This window comes from Amblyraja radiata, chromosome 26 (assembly GCF_010909765.2).
Source record: "Amblyraja radiata isolate CabotCenter1 chromosome 26, sAmbRad1.1.pri, whole genome shotgun sequence".
In the NCBI taxonomy this organism is placed as follows: Eukaryota; Metazoa; Chordata; class Chondrichthyes; order Rajiformes; family Rajidae; genus Amblyraja; species Amblyraja radiata.
The window spans coordinates 22,021,555-22,043,245 of NC_045981.1; the positions used below are offsets into that span (position 1 = coordinate 22,021,555).

A 21,691-nucleotide genomic window follows, 5' to 3' on the forward strand; every position below is an offset into this window, starting at 1 on the left:
CCAATGCAAAGCTAGTCTGAAGTCTGAAGAAGGGTTTCGGCCCGAAACGTCGCCTATTTCCTTTGCTCCATAGATGCTGCTGCACCCGCTGAGTTTCCCCAGCAATTTTGTGTACCAATGCAAAGCTAGAGGTCTGTTGCAATGCCAATGCCATCAATCTAATGATACGTTACATTATGTCCATGCTGCCCATTTTAGGTGAACAGATAAAGTAAAGATCCCAGGGCACAATTTTGTGAAAAAGCTGGGGAGTTCTCCCTAGCATACAGTTTAATGTTAGGCTAATAAACCTATTATGCTGTGTGAAAATTAAATTTTAATAGCGAGTACATTTAAAAACATGACTTTAAAGCGCTGTAATTAAAAGTGTTAGATTATTGCACCACTTTCTTTTCTGGCTTATTGTCTGCGGTATGTCTGAACCACTCCTTCACGGCTATGAATGTGCAGGAGCAGATTTTATAAAAGAAGTGATCAGGTTTCATCAATACCTCTGCTGGCTAATTTAGCAAGCAGGTAAATAATACAAACCAGTTTATTCCCTAAACCCACTCTCTGTAGTCCAAAATTGGCCTTGTGGGGCCAATCCAAACTAAAGACCTGCAGTATGTCAATATTGGAATTCCATGGATGTGATATGTTACTTCCTGACATGAGATGACTCATTGGAAACTCATCAATTTCTAACCTACAGGGTAACATTGGAAGGTGTCAACTGTTGTGTTCAATCCAATTGGACGACAATTGTTACAAATGCATCTCTGACAATGCATTGAAACAGGTCAATTATGAAGCTATGGCAGACATACTATAGATCACCAAGCAAGCTACAAAGTAGTCCACTTAGTCTATCAGATGCTAATTCTTTGGTTAGCTGGTTGAAAGCTCGAAACTCAGAATTCTAGTCGCACTGGAAACTCTGTTTATCTGCTAAAGCTTTCATTGTGCATCGGGATATTACCTATCAAATCACAGGAAACAAAACCTCATGTTTCCTAAGAATGTGACCTATGGATTTATCCAGCTAAAACACCATGGCTTATTAGCACAGAATAGCACGGCGCAAATATGCAGCTGGTAATCCTGCTGCCTCACAGGATTACTCCTCATCTGGAGTTTGCACAGTCTACACAGATGATTACACATGTTTCCTCCAGGTGCTCCACTTTCCTCCCACTTCCCAAAGATGTGTGGGTTGGTGTGTTAAATGGCCTCACTAAATTGCCCAGAGCATAGTGCGTGGTAGAATCTAAAGGGAATTGATGGGAATGTGAGGGGAATAGAATAGGTTAACGCAGAATTTAAATGAGTGGTTGAATATTGGTGCAGACTCAGTGGACCAAAGGGCCCGGTTACATGATGTATCTCTCTTTGACTCTTTAACTCTTTGACTCTTTAACAAAGAGAACTCCTTTGCGCTCTAGGTTTGAAGGCCAAGTGAGAGGAATGGCACTCCCTGCAGCCATCACCTACGCATCACTTTAGTTGGTCAACCATCAGCTGAAGTCCAGAGTGCTGAAGGTTAGCAGAGCCAGCCAGGCCCAGGAACACTTGACCATGTCAGTCACAATCGTCTGACCTACCTCCAATCTTTCCTCTACTGGACATATCATTGTGCAGATAAATTCATCAGACATACTTCTAATTCCAACTTCCTGTGGAATTCTCTGCCTCAGAGGGCAGTGGAGGCAGGTTCTCTGGATGCTTTCAAGAGAGAGCTAGATAGGGCTCTTAAAAATAGCGTAGTCAGGGGATATGGGGAGAAGGCAGGAACGGGGTACTGATTGGGGATGATCAGCCATGATCGAAGGGCCAAATGGCCTACTCCTGCACCTATTGTCTATTGTCTATTAAACCTATGTCCACTGGTCCTCGATTCACATATTCTGGGCAAGAGACTGTGCATCTCCCCCAACCTCTTCCTCTCATGATTTTATACACCTCAATAAGATCAACCCTCATCCACCAGCGCTCCAAGGAATAGGGTCCCAGCCTACTCAACCTCTCCCTGCAGCTCAGACCCTCTAGCCCTGGCAACATCCTGGTAAATCTTCTCTGTACCCTTTCCAGCTTGGCAATACCTTTCCTATGACATATTCTTCGGTATAAACATTTCACAGTGCAATGTCACGTATCGTACTGACTGATCTACATGCGATGACAACGCTAAATAAATGAAACTGCAGTAAAGAATGAGCGCAAACAGTCTACTCTAGAGTAGATCAATATAGTGGTTAACTACAGTTTACATCACTGGATTCAGAGAGAAAGATAACTTCATTCTTTGGAAAAGTGTGAGGGTCAAATGATACAATTACTAACAAATCCAGGATTTCAATGGCTACTTCCACTCAGAGATTAATAAATGTGCTCAAGAAGACAGCTACAGCTCAATTATGTACAGTCTTATTCTTCTTCTTCCAACTGCATCTTCCCTCCCCCGCTGCTCGAAAGGTGCTGATTCATGCTGACATATCACTCCATAGACACCTGTCACCCTCCAGTTAGTTTCTCATCAACAAGCATTTCTCCATCAGAGAGAATTAAAGACTGAATCGAGAGTGATCCTGGACAAACGAGAGGTGGGCAGGACACAATCCTGATCTTGATACACTCAATCCTTGGGTCCGGTGGGCACAGCAACATTGCTCAACTCCTCTCTTCCCCTTTGTCCATGAGGTCAGCAACACCTCATCTTTGCCAGCAACTGAGCTGGTACATTACCAATGTGTCTACCTTAACATACAGCACCAAAAATGCAGAGTTATGTACAAACATGTCCATAATGAGCTAGAAAGACATTAAGTGACTCACGAGTTCTTAGACCGGAGGATGAGTTCAGGAGTTCCTCATCATTCTATAAATGCAGTTTCCATTTACTCAGATGCAGACAATGATCTTGGTTCCGCCATGCATGCCTTCCCTTAAATCATATTTTGTTTCTTACTTTCAGTCTGAAGAAAGGCCCTAACCCAAAATGTTGCCTGGCTATTCCCGCCATATATACTTCCGGACTTTTGAGTTATTCCAGTACTTTGTGTTTTACTCACGATTCCAGCAACTGCCATTCCTGTGTCTCTATTTACCCCACAGGCATTCAATTCTTGCCTTGCACAGCCTTTTAGTCACTTAACCTCTCCTATCTCCAGACCAGCACAGACGCTGTTTAGAATCTTGATCACTTTCTGCATTTTAATTGTTTACACCTTGTTACATCTGTAATATTTCCAGGTTCTGTCAAAAGTTTAGATCTATTTCTCTCCCCACAGTTGCAGCCAGTGTAGATTGGTATTTTCAATACTTACTGTTTATATTTTAGATTAGTATTACATCTTTAAGATGATAAAACTTCCACTTGAGTGCAAGCAAATGATGTTTAACAGGAGGCAGATTAGGGCAATATCAGGGCAAAAATTAAATACAATAGTGCCGAGATAACTCAAAGCCATGAATGATAGTGATAGAATCTGGGGATAGGAGCGAGATCATAATGGAAATAGGACAGATATCTCAAAGGTTTATGGAACTGCACAGATATCAATAGCTGGCTATAATTGTTATTTCAGGATAACAAAATGTGTCAGATTTTTGTTTCCCTTTTCCACCTGGAGTCTTAATTCAGAATCACAGCCATTGTGACACAGGAAGGATACTGTGACTCTTTCGTCCTTTACGGCGTGCTCTCTACTCTCTACTCTTTTACAAAATATAATTTAGTAATAACAGTCACTACCGGGTGACTTATGATGCAATTATCACAGGACTTGCAATTTTTCATTGAACACCTACACATTAAAATGAATATAGTGCCCCTGTGGAGGCTGTTATTGTTCGAGCCCATTACACAGCGGGGAACTTGGAATCGCCAAACCCAATGAGAGCCAAATGTGAGAAAATATGGGAGATAAGGGTGTGAGTAGGAGACTGAGAGGAGGTAACACGAGAAAACTATTCATAATATGGAGAATTGGCAGATGACAAAAATAAGAAAGCGATTACCAAGGGGGTGAATGGTGCACTTGATTCTGTTATGCAATTAACCTACAGTCATTTGATCTAGTGCAGGACGAACTTGTACTCCATACCACTGCACCTGCACCTTGCTCAGCTAAACATTTTTTACTGCCTTAAGCACATCCACAGGACCTGATTTCATGAGTGCCAAGCAACAGTTTAACGGGGTTAGTGGTGATTGAAGCCATGCCTGTAGCTCTTCATCTGCTTTCAATCTGTGCAACCTCACAATCATATTAGATATGTGTGCCTCTCCAATACACACACATTCCACATCCCAAAGATTTATCACTGCACCGCCATGGGCCGTATCTTCCCTCTGCAATCTCTTTGCTTCGCCATCCCTCTCTCCTTTATAATAATGAGAGTCACAGGACAGTAACAAATCCTTTGAACCAAATCTATGCTGTCTATCAAACACCCATTTTTACATAATCCTACAGTAAACTATGTTATTGTCACAGTGATACTGCGCTGCTCATAGTTGTTGATGTCCAACCACAATAGGCACATCACCCACACCCATCCTCATCAACTCCCCGCAGATTCTACCACTCGCCAATACACTGGGGACAGTGACCAACCAACCCACCAAATTATAGAAACATAGAAAATAGGTGCAGGAGTAGGCCATTCGGCCCTTCGAGCCTGCACCGCCATTCAATATGATCATGGCTGATCATCCAAATCAATATCCCATACCTGCCTTCTCTCCTTACCCCCTGATCCCTTTAGCCACAAGGGCCACATCTAACTCCCTCTTAAATCTAGCCAAAGAACTGGCCTCAACTACCTTCTGTGGCAGAGAATTCCACAGATTCACCACTCTCTGTGTAAAAAATGATTTTCTCATCTCGGTCCTAAAAGACTTCCCTCTTATCCTTAAACTGTGACCGCTTGTTCTGGACTTCCCCAACATCGGGAATAATCTTCCTGCATCTAGCCTGTCCAACCCCTTAAGAATTTTGTAAGTTTGTATATAGCTTGGGATATGGGTCGAGGAGCTGTAGAAAACTTATGTGGTCAAAGGATGAAGGTACAAATTCTGCATAGACATCAGAGGTCAAGATGAAAATCAGGACCTTGGAGCAGCGAGGAGATAGTTCTGTAACTGCGCCTATGCCAACCTACCAAGGTTTGGATCGTCTGTCCTGATATCCTCATGCATGGCTTGGTATGAAATGACTTCCTTGAACCATTGGCAGAAAAATAGAATTTGTTGGATGAGGTGGAGAAAAAGAGAAGCGTCATCAATCATCGTTGATGAGAGAGATGAGGGGTTGGCCTGGAACTACTCCAGGTCAATACTGAAGCAGTACTGGCAGATCATCTCCATCTACAGTATGTCAATGCCAAGAATAAAGCCTGCACAAGTCTTGTGAATTCTTGCAAGTGATGAAGGTCAATGTGAACACCAACATATTCTATCTCCGTCTGCCAGCATGGGTTACATTTGGAGTCACACTGCTCGGAGATAAACCTCCATCCCCCAAACTGGCATCAACTATCAAGCATCCGTTTACACAAATCCTATGTGAATCCCATGTTACTTTTCACATTCCCCAACAACTACCCTCAACATTCTACCACTCACCTACACACCAAGGTCACATTTCAGTAACTGATCAACCTTCCAACCCATACGTCTCTGAGATGTGGGAAGAAACTAGAGCACGTGGAGGAAACCCATTTGGTCACAGGGAGAATGTCGCAAACTCCAGACAGACAGCACCTGAGGTCAGGATAGAACCTGTCTCACTGGAGCAATGGGGCAATGCCACAGTGATAGTGCCTCTCATGATTGTTGATGTTCAACCACAGTAGACAAATCACCCAGACACATTGGAAGGAACTTACTAGCACACTGCTTCTCAGAGGAGACAGTAGTGTCAGCGAGTTCAGCAGCACAGTGCAGGGTAAAAGCTTTGATCCAGTGACCCACCATCCTGATGAAGTTAGTGCTGACTGCTGTGGGCTGGTTGTCACTGGCACCAAGGCAAGGCAGTGTCAGAGCAATAATCTAATTGAACAAATAAACAAGACATGCCCAATAACCTGCTCAGAGAGGTCCTGCTCTCACTGTGTTATCTGTTCAGAGAGATTACAGACTCACTCAGTCAATGTATCAGATTGATTACAATCTCAGACTAGTGTCTTGGTTGAAGAGGACACAGATGACGCAGTAATCTAATCAGGGAGATTACAGGCCACTCTGTAATCTTATGAAATAGATTACAGACATTCAATAACCTTATTTGAGTGATTACAATCTATGTTCGGTAAAACAGTCGGAGATTAAGGACTCCAATTGGTAATCCTATCTCAGAGATTAGAGACTAGGTCCAGTAATTCTGATCGAAGAAGCAGTCCTATTTCAGTAATCTGCTCTGCCATGTAATAAGAACAACAGTGTCATGGGGCAGCATGCCCTTCATGTAACATTACTTTAGTTTAGTTCCGAGATACAGCGCAGAAACTGGCCCTTTGGCCTAACGAGTCCACGCTGAACAGTGAGCCCCGCACACTAACACCATCCTACACACACAAGGGACGATTTACATTTATACCAAGCCAATTAACCTACAAACATGTACGTTTTTGGAGTGTGGGAAAAAACCGAAGATCTCGGAGAAAACCCACGCAGGTCACTGGGATAATGTATAAACTCCGTACACACAAGCACCCGTAATCAAGATCAAACCCGGGGTTCTGGCGCTGTAAGGCAGTAGCTTTATCGCCATGCCACCGTAAAGAGGTTATCTTTTTTGTCTAAACGGGAAGGTTATGGGTTCAAGTCCAATTCTGAAAGGAAGGAATGCCAGATTGCTTCATGTTTGGGACAGGGCATTAAACCAGGATCCCATGTAAACTCGAGGATGCATGTTAAAAATCTCATGGTGCAGTAAAAATGATTGCGGTGCCCAAGTCAATATTCATCCCGCAACATCACTAAAACAGACAATTTCATCATTGCTGCATGTCCTACATTACAACAAACACACTTTAAAACTACTTCACTGGAACATCTGGATAGCTCGTTCTTTTTTCCTTGTTGTGTTATCCCAATGTGCATCACCATTCTAATGTTGCCAAGGCCATGGAACTCCTGGGTGAACACATATATGGGAGCACCATCACCAGATGGACCACAGTGGTTTATGAAGATGGGTCCTTTCAGATAATGAGGGGTAGATAATAAATGGCCAGATACCACGGCGTCAGGAGGGAAAATTAATTGTCCGAGCTTGTCCACGGGTTTTGACATCGATGTGGAAAGAGTTTCAAATTCAAACTGATCGGAGAGATCAAAGATGCCTGTTTGCCAAACATGATGGGAGCACACGTTCCCTGCGAGGATTCAAGCTCCGGCAATGTCACTGGGGGTTGGGCAGAGCCCTTGTCCTCTTGCCATGTTGAGAGTTTTGTTCATGTTGATTTTTTGGCAGAAGAGACAAGGGAGTTGGTGGATGTTCAGCAAGAGAAAAAAATTAACTGGATTCTGGCAGCGTTTCAAAGTGATCGCTTTCGAGAAGAAATACAAATGGAGATTGTATCCAGGTTCCCTAAAAAGCTGTAGCCAATCCGCTTCACTCTGCAATACCAATACTGATTTAAACCGAAAAAACCCTCAATAGAAGCAATAACTCAGCGACACACAATGAGACAAACTCAGACTAAAATCACTAACAGACTGATGCCTAACCCTCCAGAAATATTTACAAGGGTTGAACTAAAACATCTTCTACAAAAATACATGGAAATGCCCAAATCAAAGAAAAATAACATGAATTCTGCTGTTTCTAACTGATGAATAAAATAAGCAGAGAGCACTAAAGCTGGCAAGGGGCGCTTCAGAAAAATAACTCTTACTTTAAATAAATCAAACAATTAATTTAATTCCGGGCCTGGCTCAGTGCTGCAGGTGTTTATCCCTTTGCTTTGATTTACAATGTTCCCAGTTCTACAACAGCTTGTGAACATGCATCAGGGAGCAGGGAACTAGTCTCCTCTGAGTGCAGATCAAAATCTGTTGGTCACACTGGAACATTTCTCTGATCTGCTGGTGCATTCTTCCAATGCAGGCAGGAGACCTACAATTGAAAAAAAGAGCAAGAGAAGGATTCGGCACAGAAAAAGCTCACTCAGCCGATTTTATCGCCGCTTATTGGGTGCAATTGATTAGTCTCGGTCCTTTGCTCTTTCCTTTATAGATCTGTAAATGATTTTTATGTATTTATCCAATTTTTTAATAGTTATTTTTTAGTGTGTTTTATCATTCTTTCAGGCAGGACATTCTGGATATTGACGCTCAAAATCTCATTGTGCTTTTGACATTTATTTTAAATCCATGGTGTGCATTTCCAAACTCTGTTAATTTCTCCCTTTCAATGTAACATAATTTTGAGCCTCTTTCAATTCTTCCCTTAACCTTCTCTATTCCTGGATTAAAGATGCTTAACGTTCGTTGTCCTTTGCTAGACTAGAACATGTTGGGACCAGACAGTATATCTTCAGTATAGGTTGAGTCAGGTACCAATATAAAACTCCTTAGCCTTGAGGTCAGGTCCAATTTATATCCGAGCAGGTCTTTATCCATACAGTGCATTATCAAAATGAAGGTGAATACAATGTTTTTCCTTCCTCTAATTCCCTAAATGTGATGGCTGGTGGTACTGAAATAACATAACACTGTGGGCCTGAATCCAATTACAAATGTTCTATGATGATCCAAACCCATGTTTCCCATGCTACAACTTTCCAGAGTCTCTCCTTGCATTTTCATTGCCTGATTTAAGATCACAATTCAAGCCTTCAACTGTAAAATTCCCAAATACTGATTCCTCTCTCTACCAGAAGTTTGCAGAATAGTCCCAATCCAAAACATCACCTATCCATTCCCTCCAGAGATGCTGCCTGACCCATTGAATTACTCCAGCACTTTTTCTTTGCTCAAGAGCCCAGCATCTGCAGTTCCTTGCATCTCCTCTCTCCACCTCTCTCTTCCTTCAAGATGCTCCTTAAAAGCTATGCCTTTTATCGATCGTATTCATCTACTCCGCTATCCCCCTATGTGGCTTTGTGCCATACTTTCTTTACAAATGTTCTTGATCAGTATTTTGAGACATTTTGCTCAGTTATGTGTGATATAGAGTTCTGTTATTGCCCTGGACTTACAACAAACAAGACGTCCCCTGACCCATTCACCTCAGGTTGGACCTCCACCCAGGTACGCAGTAAACCAGCCACTCAAACGATAATTACACAAATCATTTTTCATGTTATTGCATAATTACTCTCTTTACCACAAAATGCCATATTTGGATACTTTTCAACATTTGTGCATCCCTACTTCATTATTGAAACGGACTTTATTTTATTATCAGCTGGGAAGCCAATAGTGAGTTGTGCTATTGGTAATAATAAATTCCTACGCATACTCCAACAACATACATCTATTCACACAGGTGTATTATAGCATTGTTACATATGATTATTTAAAAAAACTAACATCAAAGAGCTGGAAGCCATCATGTAATAAAAGAAATGGGAACATTAGTGGGGGAATTTCTAATGTTAGGATTTGGGGTTTGAGAGTCAGGTTCAAAATGGAATTGTAAAGTTGGTGTATATCCACCAAAGTCAAGTCAAGTTTATTCGTCACATACACATACGAGATGTGCAGTGAAATGAAAAGTGGCAATGCTCGCGGACTTTGTGCAAAAAGACAAACAAACAAACAACCAAACAAACTATAAACACAATCATAAACTCACACATATTATTTTACATATTAAATATTAGAAGGAAAAACATTCAGTAAAGTTAGTCCCTGGTGAGATAGGAGTTTACAGTCCGAATGGCCTCTGGGAAGAAACTCCTTCTCAACCTCTCCGTTCTCACAGCAGAGAGAGAAGGGTTCATGATCAAGCTAAAATTAGAGAATGTTACAGAGTTGGGAGGGTAAAAAGGCCTTGAAATGTATGTAGAGAAGGAGGGGGATAAAGAAGAAAAGTGTAGAGACAAAGAGATGGGGAGAATAGAGGTGGAAGGATATTGAGAGGAAGGAGAAAGAGAAAAAGAGGAAAAGGGGATGAGATGAGGAAGGTGTGGGATAGAGGGGATTGTGGGATAGAGGGGATTGGGATAATGAGAGGGAATTGTCTAAAATGTGGAACAATGAAGAGTGTAGATTGAGGTAGAGGATGGGTGGCAAATAGAAAGTGAAAAAGAGAGTAAAAGAGAGAAAAGGAACAGAGAATAAAAGCCATGCAAAGTCAGAAAATGTGTTTCACAGAGACATACACACACACACGCACATACTCATACATGTCATGTCTCAATACATATTTCATTAAACAGACAAAGACGACAAGTGTGGGAGCATGAATCTCACATTCAGCAAATACACATCCTCTGCAGAGTAACACACTCGTGTATAAATAGGCTCTCCAACTGGGAGATGTTAATTTCTCATCCTACGCTTGTACAATCAATAGTTTTCAAGCAAAATGATGAAGGCTGTGGGAGGTTAAACAGTTCTCCTTATTAATAAGGACGATTTTCTTTCAGTGGAAACCATTTGACAACAGATGTCTGTAGTTTAAGTCATCTTACCTAGTATTCAACAAGAAATTATATAGCCCGAGTTTCAAGGCAACATGAGTAAATATACCTGTGAGAATAGTCTTCACCTGCAGGTTGATCCTACGCTGAACCACGTGCCTGTTTGCAGACGCTGAATAGATCAATGGGTCAATTGTTCTCCTCGGCAACTACAGGAGATACAAAACCTGGTCTTTCACCTCATCCCTTCCCAACATTCACGAACCCAAACATTATTATCAGGTGAAGCAGTGATTCACTGCACTTCCAGTCTGATACAGTGGACACCAAAAGCACTGGCGATCTCTTCTTCTTGGGAGAAAGCAAACACAGATTGAGGGACCATTTGCAGAGCACCTGCTTTGAGTGCACAGGGGTGACACTGCATTTCTAATTGTCATTGACATTCATTGCTGCCACTTTGACTGTCCTCCCACACGGTGCTGTGAAGTTTGAGGTATATCAGCACATCTTCCATTTGGGCACGTTGTAACATTTGCAGCGCAGTAATTAAAAGTGTTAGATTATTGCACAACTTTATTTTCTGGCTTACAACCTCTGGAATCAATGGAGAATTTAACTTTTTCAGTAACTTGCTTCCTCTGTTTATATCAGAACTGGCCAGTTTTGTTGCAGATTATCCATCTGTAATATTAACTCAGGTATTGTCTGATCTGTTGCACATTTCCTCCAACTCTGATCTGCATTTCACATGATCCTTTGTTTGCTCTCTCTCTCTCATCTCACTGGTTAATTTATCGATTTTGTCAGAGGTTTATATGGCAATCGAGTCCACACCCGACTGAGGTTATTCCCTTTGTTCTGTCTAAATGTTCCCCAGCCTCTCTGCAACGTCTCCCTTTGCCAGCTTCATTGAAGGATCTTAGACCTGAAATGCTTATGCCCCTGTCCCACTTAGGAAACCTGAATGGAAACCTCTGGAGACGTTGCGCCCCACCCAAGGTTTCGGTGCAGTTCCCGGAGGTTGCAGGTGGTTGCCGGAGGTTGCAGGTAGTGGTAGCAGGTAGGGAGACTGACAAAAACCTCCGGGAACCGCACGGAAACAGGGGCATAACTCTCTTTCTCCTTCCACAGATGCTGCCGGACCTGTTGAAGGTTTCCAAGATTTACTGCTTTTATTTCAGTTTTTTTTCCCTATTTCATCCCATATCAGCCTCATGCTGACTGTGATTTGTTATCTTGAACATATTTCAAGAATAGGAATTCAAATAACATTGGCTGACCAACTTAAACAGTGTTGGGCTGAAACAGTTTGTGATTTCCTCTTCTACTGAGAGCTCTGTCTACTACAGTGTACTCGATACATTGATGGCACCAACAGATCTGCAGGCTTTTACAATTATGCAGCCCAACAATAGTATGTCTGAAGAAGGGTCTCGACCCGAAACGTCACTGATTCCTTCTCTCCAGGGATGCTGCCAGATCCGCTGAGTTACTCCAGCATTTTGTGTCTGTCTTCAGTGTAAACCAGCATCTGCAGTTCCTTCCTACACAATAGTATGTAACGGCTCTAGACTAGCAATAATAGATTTATCAATAACGTTGCCAGCATGCAAAGTAGTTGATGGAGTTGCTAATCAATCAGCAAACAAAATGAAGTTAACATAATATGGGGTTACAGTGTGTGTGTGCGCACACATAAGCGTGCGTGCATGTGTGTGTATATAGGGTTTGAGCATCTATGCATGATTACACTTGGGTATCTTCATTTTTCAATGGACGTATTTCAGCTGAATCAATGTTCAGATAGGAAGATGATTTAATCCAAGTAATTTTGTGTGCTTAACCCTTAACGTGGAAAATAAAACATGTTACAAAGTAAAGATTCTTGCTATGAGAGGTTTCAAAGACCAGTAGGTGGGCATTGAAATAACTGAGTGGAACACTAATTTATCATTTCCAATCCTCAGCTACCCAGATTTGACTTGTGACATTGAACTTCCATTTGCTGATTTCTCTCTTGGTCTCTGCAGGCCACAAGAATCATTTCCAGGTTCTATGGAAAAATATTGCTCATGGGAAAAGAGAGACCCAAAGACTCGTTCTTTTTTCAATCATTTTGGATCGTTAGTCCCCAACCCCTATGTTTGACTGGCTCCCAGTCAGACCATGGTGTCTCAGATCTGAACTCCATTAACCTGTCTTTGATGCCAGTTTCCAACTGGGCTAATTTTGAGCCATTGCACTACATTTAAAATTTTTACAATTTTAAGGTTTTCAGTGCAATAAATGAGCATCTAGCCAGGCTTTTGAGCTCGGCTCCCAGCTGACAGTTCCTGGAATCTCTGCTCTCCCGTATGGAATGTCTCATTCAGAATCCAACTCCTGGAAAGTGCCTTCATTTAAAAAATTACTGTATTTATGTCTGATTGCTAGTGAGCTCACAGGTCCAGGGTCTGATCCTGACCTTGGATGCTGCCTGTGTGGAGTTTGCACGTTCTCCCTGTGACCACGTGCGTTTCCACAGAGTGCTCCGATTTCCTCCTACATCCCAAAGACGTGTGGCTTTGTAGGTTAATTGGCCTTTGTAAATTGTCCCTAGTGTGCATAGAGTGAATGAGTAAGTGGGATAACACACAACTTGTGTAAATCAGTGGTCGGAGTGGACGGTGGGCCAAAGGGCCTGTTCTCATGTTGCATCTCTAAATTATTACGCTGATAACGATGAAATGTGTCAGGTTAGTACAAAGATTATTGTTTGTTATTTTACGGGAGGGATAACTAATTAACAAAACCATACAGTATTCTTAAAATTTTCAAACTCAATGGAAACAAATTATATGAAATGGACCTATCAACAACTTTGAATAAACTGGGTAAACTCCAAATTAGATAATTAATATTGCATTAATATTGATGTTTGGGATACCATGGATCATATTTGTGACAGGTGGAGTTCCACAGGAATCGCTAGTTGGACCTCTGTTGTTTGTGATACATAGAAATTATTTGGGTATAAATGTAGATGGGCTGGTTAGTAAGTTTCCAGACGACACCAAACCTGGTGGAGTGTGCGAGAAGAAACTGCAGATACTGGTTTACAGAGAGTGTAGAAGGTTGTCAAAGTATGCAGTGGGATACAGATCAGCAACAGAAACGGGCAGAGAAATGGCAGATGGGGTTTAATTTGAGCAAGTATGAAGTTTGGGATGTCAAATATTAAGGGCAAATATGCAATGAATGGCAATACCATTAAGAGCATTGATGTACAGAGGGACCTGGGGGTACAAATGCACATCTTCCTGTTTGCCTTCATTGTTGGGGAAGGGGGTGGTGGGGAGCACGGGGGTGGGGGGGGGGGGGGGGGGTGGTGGGAGCACGGGGGTGGGGGGGGGGGGCATTGATTTTAAATCAGGAAGTCCTTATGTAGACTTTGGTTATAAGCTGCATTTGAGATATTGAATGTAGTTCAAAGTTTAAACAATACATGCAGGACAATTTTTTTACACAGAGGGTGGTGAGTGCCTGGAACGTGCTGTGAGGGGTAGTGCAGGGAGCAAATACAACAGTGGCATTTAAGAGGCTTTTAGCTTGACACATGGAAATGCAGGAATTGGAAGGGGTATGGATCATGTGCTATTAGGCAAGATTACTTTATCTTGGCATAATGTTTGGCAGAGATATTGTGGACAGAGGGGCCTGTTCCTGGGCTGCACTTTTCTATGTTCTATGTTCCATGTTCTAGAACACTTTTGTACTTCAAATACCCAGTGCCAGCATTAGAAGCACCTTGACTATGTTACAATGCACTGAGAGCTGGAGAATGCGCCACCATCCAGTGCCTAAGCCTCATGGAAAACGCAGCACTCTTTAATTACCACCCATAACTTCATAAATTCTAGCAGCAGAATTAAGCCATTCCGCCCATCAAGTCTACTGTGCCATTCAATCATGGCTGATTAATCATTCCCTCTCAACCCTATCCTCTTACCTTTCCCCCATAACCCCTGACACCCTTATTAACCTACCAAGGATAGGTGGGCAATTTAAGAAGCTATTAATACAATAGTCCAATAGAGTTGCCCAAAATGTTGTTTTGTCTTGAAGGTAGCACAGTGGCACAGCGGTAGAGTTACTGCCTAACAGCGCCAGAGACCGGGTTCGATCCTGACTATGAGTGCTGTCTGTACAGAGTTTGTACGTTCTCCCTGTGACCGTGTGAGTTTTCTCTGGGTGCTCTGGTTTCTTCCCACACTCTAAAGACATACAGGTTTGTAGGTTAATTGGCTCTGGTAAAAATTGGAAATTGTCTCTAGTGTGTAGGATAGCGCTAATGTACGGGGTGACTGCTGGTCGGCGCTGTCTCGAGACGTCAGAGGGCCTGTTTCTACACTGTATCTCTAAAGTCTTAAGTCTTTATATGTATTAAATTATCACAAATGAACAAAAGGGTATTGTGTTTGGCTGAAGGCTGTTGGGCTGAAGGCTGTTTCCACGACTCTAGGCGAAACTTTTGAATGCTCTTTGTATTAAGAATTATACACTGTACTTTCCTATGGACATTCCTGCTGGCTGAGGTTAGTCAAAATAGTTGCATTGTAGGCTACAGAAGTCTGATCACTTCATCCCATCAGTTCAGCCTAAAATAAGCCATCTCCCAAACATGAAAAATGACATGTTCTTGTCAGGCTCTGCTTCAGTCTGCTCTGTTATTCTACCTGGCATATACATGACTTCTCAGTAATTAACTGCTCATTGTTTGTGTCAAGGGTTTCATTAGCTCTCGGAGCATGGCATATGGCGCAAGAATGTTCAACAGAGTCGCCTACCACTAACACGACACATGCCCACTGATTCCTCACCACACGCTGTAGCAAAGTGCCAGCAAACCTGTGCTTGCAGCTTCTGCCAGCCCCCTCCACTGGCCTGTTGCTCAGAGAAGCCTGCACCGGGCCCAGAATGATTCTCCTGCTGATTTTTACCTCCACCCCAGGTCCTGCTCCTCCCCCTCCTGCCTTCAATCCTCCAAAGCTGGTTCTTGGAATCAATTTTCTACAAAATTGTAGAGTTTTAAAATTATGAAGGATAATGGGTGGCTCAGCAGTAGAGTTGCTGCTTTACAGCGCCAGAGACCTGAGTTCGATCCTGACTATGGGTGCTGTCTGTATGGAGTGTGTGCGTTCTCCCTGTGACTGCGTGGGTTTTCTCCCGGTGCTCCGGTTTCCTTCCACACTCCACAGCTATACAAGTTCGTAGGTTAATTGGCTTTGGTAAAATTGTACATGGTCCCTAGTGTGTAGGCTAGTGCTAGTGTATGGGGTGATCGCTGGTCGGTGCCTACTCTGTGGGCCAAAGGACCGGTTTCCACGCAATATCTCTAAAGTCTAAATAATGTTGAAAAAAATTGAATAGCCATACTGTGGCCAATGAGCATGGTATTAGTATTGTTTTATTATTGTCACATGTACGGAGATACTGTGAAAAACGTTCCTAGATTTGAAAATTAGTCAGTGAATAAATAAGAGTTACATTGCACCGAGATATGAAGGATTTTTACTTCGAAAGCTGGTTTCAACTCAAGAAGAATGCAAGTGCAACTCTTAGAACGACGCATCATTTTATTTTGCAAAAGAATAGCTCACATTAATGTCTAAATGTTGTTCTGGGTTGGTTGATATTTGAAAAGAACCCAGAAACGCCGCCTGTCCATTCCTTCTGCAGATGTTACCTGATCCACTTAGTTCCTCCAGCATTTAGCGCTTTGCTCAAGTCTAGGATTCCAGCATTTGCAGTTTCTTGTGTTTCCAAAATGTTTTTTTTCCCTGGACTTTCTGTATATTAGCCGTTTTTACACACTCAGGATTCAAGTTGGGACCGATTAAACAGTTACTGGATGGCATGTCAATAAAATGCAAAAAATTTAAAAACAGTTCTTTGAACTAGTGTCAGGTGAATGAATGGGCCGATTTATGTTCGGCGTCGAGCTGCACAGTTGAGAGCCCGCCAGGTGGCGCCGCTGCGCTCGCTTTTACGTTTAGTAGGAAGCCCTTGTTCACATTCAGATGTTTTTCAACTTTTTAAACCATGCGGCTCACGGGCCCCTCTTCCCCGTAAATGCACAGCAACGACTTACAATCGCCTGCACACGCAAATGAGAGCATATAATCATATCACAGTTGCGTGCAGAAACCATTAACACGAAGCAAGGGGCGACGGGCTGCCTTGTCAAATATTTATTAGCACTTTCCTTAAATCGGAGATCGGTGGATATAAGTAGACCTCGGGGGGAGTAGAGTTCATGCCAACTGATGCAACGTGCCTGATATAAATACTGAAAGACCCATCTCCTGCCTGACCCTACTGACATTCCCAGGGTCCCGGGTGCAGTCCATTAAGTACAAACCCTGCTCTCTTCAAACTGTGGAGTGCATTTTTTAAAAGACCGTTTATTATAAGACGCGCTTTAAAGATGATAAATTAACATTAACACTTTATTGCAAACTCATAACGTTTCCGATCGCCGCTGATCGGAAGCGATGCCCCGCCATGTGGGAATACCGATGGCACATTATACTTCAGCAGCGCCGGCGGGGGGGGGGGGGGGGGGGGGGGCTTCAAGCACATGAGACCCAACCCCTCTAGGTGCTCAAAGCCTCTGCTTTCAGTAGGTGAAGTAGGCGCGCACTCTTCACCGGTTGTAAACGCTTCCCTCTTATTCAGCTTTAAGGTGAAATAAAATCAGCCCAATTTTTGATAAAACGAGACCACGTCTGCAACTTAGTAGCTCGCTCCTAGACACGGGTGCGTCTACTCGGTCACACGATTACAACTTGTACTTTAGATGGAGAGCGACAGACCGGAGCCGGGTCAACTTTGATGCTCTGTTAGAATCGCCCTCGTCTCCCTTTCTATGGCGAAGGATAAAGGAGGAGGGAGGGAGGGGGAGGGGGTGAACGGTTGGGACAGAGGGTCGGTAGCACTTCTCGGATTCTACACAAGAAGAAAATGGGGTGGGGAGAATTCGGGGGTTGAGGGATCTAAAGCAGGTGAACAGAATGATCTGTCTCCATTCGATTCTGTCAAAACTGACAACCAAACTCCAGGCAGAGTCAACATCAAGGATGGAGTAAGCGGGACAGGCAGCGCCTCTGGGTAGAAGGATAGGTAATGTTTCCGGTCGAGACCCTTATTCAGACGGGTCTCGACTCGAAAAATCACCCATTCCTTCTATCCCGAAATGCTGTCTGTCCCGCTGAGTTACTCCAGAATGTTGTGTCTTATCTTCGGTGTAAACCTGTATATGCAGTTCCTTCCCATGCACGAGGCAACACAACTTCATTTTATTTAAGAAGGAACTGCAGATGCTGGAAAATCGAAGGTACACAAAAATGCTGGAGAAACTCAGCGGGTGCAACAACATCTATGGAGCGAAGGAAATAGGCAACGTTTCGGGCCGAAACGTTGCCTATTTCCTTCGCTCCATAGATTCTGCTGCACCCGCTGAGTTTCTCCAGCATTTTTGTGTACCTTCGATTTTCCAGCATCTGCAGTTCCTGGATTTTATCCTGGAATGTGAACCTTGGATCAAATTATGAACTCACAACTCAGTTAGCAGCTTCTGTTTCTCAAGGTTTCTCCGTCGGGGAGATGAGGCATGGAGCAGATAGAACGAGACAAGGGGCCGGGCAATGGATGGTGTGTGTGTTTACATTGATCGTAAAGAACAAGGGGGAAGCCATCTGAAAGCAACTGGCAGCCGAGGGATGCTCAGACCACGGGGCATACACAAGGAAATGCATGGCGTGGTGGAACAGAGGAGAGGAGAAGGGGGAGATTGGTGAAATAGGCAGGTGCAAACAGAAACCTACAAGGTCGTGAGGCAGAGAGGTAAAAAAAAAGAGTGTATGGACGTATCGATCCGTGTAGTGAATTATGGCACAGTAATAGTTACAGATTATTTACAGGAGCAGCTAATAATGTGATATGATAAATAGATAAATAAAGAGAAATAGACCTGGATAATGACTTTGAATGAGACAGCCAGCCTGAAAATAGATACATTATATTTATATACCGATATGGCTCGTTCAGATTAATCGAACGTGAATACTTTTCATGTATCTGCCCACCCATCTCCCTCTCTGTCACTGAACCCAGCTCCTTGCAAACGCGGGAGGATAGAGAGTGAGTCCGGCTCCCTGTCCACCCGCTCCGCCTGCCAAGGGTTGTTTCAAGGTAGTCCGGGAGCCCAAGAATCGGGGCGCCAGGGTTACTCCTCTTGGATTCGGATCATCGCTACCCCCGCTCTGGGGGCAAAAGGGGTGAATTGTGTGACCCCGATGTGAGGAGGGGGTTCGAGGAACGGGGGTGGAACGGTGCAAGTTCTCCCTGTGCCCAATGCCCCGGTCTCCTCTCGCAGCCCGGAGATGTGTCGGTACTATAGTTGGGCAAACTCGCCCTCGTGTAGGCAAGTGTTCAATAGGGCACCAAGGGGGATGTTAATGAGGGGGGGGGGGGGGGGGGGTGCATGGGTGCAGGGAAATACGAAATGGTTGGACTGATGAGATAGTCGCCAGCACGGATCCGATGGCCAGAATGGCCGCTCTAGATGCCACTAACCAAGGAAAAGACCCTACCGTCTGCGGGTGGTGGGGGAAGAAGTTATGGTTAAAAAAATCCCGCTGTGGGGGAGGGAGGGGGTGGTCGTGGGGTCAGCGATTCAAGTGAAAGGGGCAGGTGAGGGAGGGGACAAATCAATGGCCAGACTCTGGGGGCAGGGGGAGGGGAATCTGGGTCAGGACCCTGCTTTGGAGTGGAGGGGAAAATTGGTAGAGGGGAGGATTGTGGTAATGATCGGTGACCCCGGGGTGTAAGATCTGGTTAGAGGCGATGATAGTCAGAAATTGGGACAGGGTGAGGGTGAATCAGTGACCCTGGGGTGAGGTGAGAGGGGAGTTGGTGACCCAGGAGTGGGGAGGTTTGAGGTTTTGGGGTGATGATTACGGGGTGGAGCGGGTGAGGGAGGGGAGTCAATGTCAGGATTGGGGCCACAGGGTGAGGGGTGAATCAGTAACCCTGGATGATAGCGGGGCGGGGGGAATGAGGTTACAAATCTCCGTCTACCCTGGACCGAGCTGTCCCCGCGCTCACCCTGCATCTCACCCCAGCCCCAGCCCCAGCTCGCCCAGTGGGTGCCGGGCGAGCGCCCACCTTACCTGTACCACTGCAGTCCCTTGCCATAGTGCCTGTCAAAGAAGTGTGGCTCGGCGCCCAGCGCCCTGACCGCCGGGTGTAGCCGCATGAACTCGAGCAGCGCACGGGTGCCTCCCTTCTTCACGCCGATTATGAGAGCCTCGGGCAGCCGCCGGAGAGCGCACCACCAGCGGCCGCCCGCCTTCGCCGTGCCGTTCAGCTCCCGGGCTGTGGGCGGCCGTCCTGCCTCGGGCGCCCCGCTGCCCTGCTGCGGCTCGGTCCCGGTCCCGGTCCCGTCGCCGGCCGCCGGCGTGTACGATCCGGACGAAGTCTCCTCTTCTCCGGGCTGCACGGTGACCGTCCTCTTCGGCCGTCCTTGCATGGTCAAGGCGGGCTCCAGCGGGAGGGAGTCACAGCAGCCGGCCAGCAGGTAGAAGCAGAAGAGCGAGAGGGTGAAGAGGGAGAGCATGGCCAGCAATTTGTGCAGGGATCTGCCGAGGCGGGCACCACAAGAAGACGGGCTGCGCTGGTGTAAGGTCCTACATGCCATTCCTCAGGGCCATGCCCATTTTCACCCATCCTCCGGCATCAGTGCCTCCTCTCCGCCGCTCTCAGCGTCAGTCCATCGCCTGCCTTCAGCAAACTCTTTCACTATCAACTCAACTTTTTACCCCTCCCTTGTCTGTAGCTTTACAGCCCTGTGCCCCTGAGATGGAACAATGTGTCTGTGTGTGTGTGTGTGTATGTCTCTTCAGACAGCCTGGCTGCTGTGTTTAATGTCCTCTCCCTCTCTCCTGCTTCACTCCAGCTCTCCCCGTCTCTCCATCCCCAGCTCCCGGCTCTTTTCATTCATGATTCATTCATTCATTCGGGGAGCGCTCAACTACCAACCAGCTGGGCTGGCGCACCGGCTATTCCTATTGGTCCAGGCGGAAGGGATGGGCGTGTGTATGCAAATATTGCGACATTTGATTGGTCCGGACGCGAAAGGGGGCGGGGCACACGGTGCATAATTACATTGCGGAAGCCCGGTCTTTGCTATTTGTATTTGTGAGCAGAGGCAAGGTGATTCATTCTGTATAGCTGAAGGCAATCTGGATGGCAATGGATGCTGTGCTTCAATGCACTGATTATATAAACTGTAGCCTGGTGAAGCGCACAGTGCCTGCATTTGCCATGACAGTGCCATGACAGAGTCAAGAAAGTTAATGGCATGTTGGCCTTCATAACAAGAGGAGTTGAGTATAGGAGTAAAGAGTTCCTTCTGCAGTTGCACAGGGCCCTAGTGAGACTACACCTGGAGTATTGTGTGCAGTTTTGGTCACCAAATTTATGGAAGGACATTCTTGCTATTGAGGGAGTGCAGAGTAGGCTCATGAGGTTAATTCCTTGGATGGCGGGAATTTCATATGTTGATAGAATGGATCGGCTGGGCTTGTATACTCTGGAATTCAGAAGGATGAGAGAGGATCTTATTGATACATATAGGATTATTAAGGGATTGGACACACTAGAGGCAGGAAACTTGTACTTCATGTTGGGGGAGTCCAGAACCAGCTGCTACAGTTTAAGAATAAGGGGTAGGCCATTTAAAACAGAGAGGAAGAAAATATTTTTCATCCAGAGGGTTGTGAATCTGTGGAGTTCTCTGCCTCAGAAGGCAGTGGAGGCTAATTCTCTGGATGCTTTCAAGAGAGAGTTAGATAGAGCTCTTAAAGATAGCTCTATCAGGGGATATGGTGAGAAGGCAGGAACGGGTTACTGAATGTGGATGATCAGCCATGATCACAGTGAATGGCGGTGCTGGCTCAAAGGGCCGAATGGCCTACTCCTGCACCTATTGTCTATTGTCTATTGACAGTCAGGTGGCAAAACTAGCACCAATGGATCCGGTGTGAATTCAAAAGTATGTACCCAGTCA

The 21,691-nt window shown here is 44.7% G+C and overlaps 1 protein-coding gene across 1 annotated transcript in view; it reads right to left on the reverse strand.

The window, feature by feature from the left end:
* The window catches only part of LOC116988053 (heparan sulfate glucosamine 3-O-sulfotransferase 6-like), a 131,318-nt gene extending 110,693 nt beyond the window's left edge, over nucleotides 1-20,625 (reverse strand). The window contains exon 1 of the mRNA XM_033044485.1: nucleotides 19,794-20,625. Coding sequence (XP_032900376.1) covers nucleotides 19,794-20,320 — 527 coding nt within the window. The 5' untranslated portion in view covers nucleotides 20,321-20,625. The remainder of the gene's footprint in view (nucleotides 1-19,793) is intronic.
* Nucleotides 20,626-21,691: the final 1,066 nt, after the last annotated feature.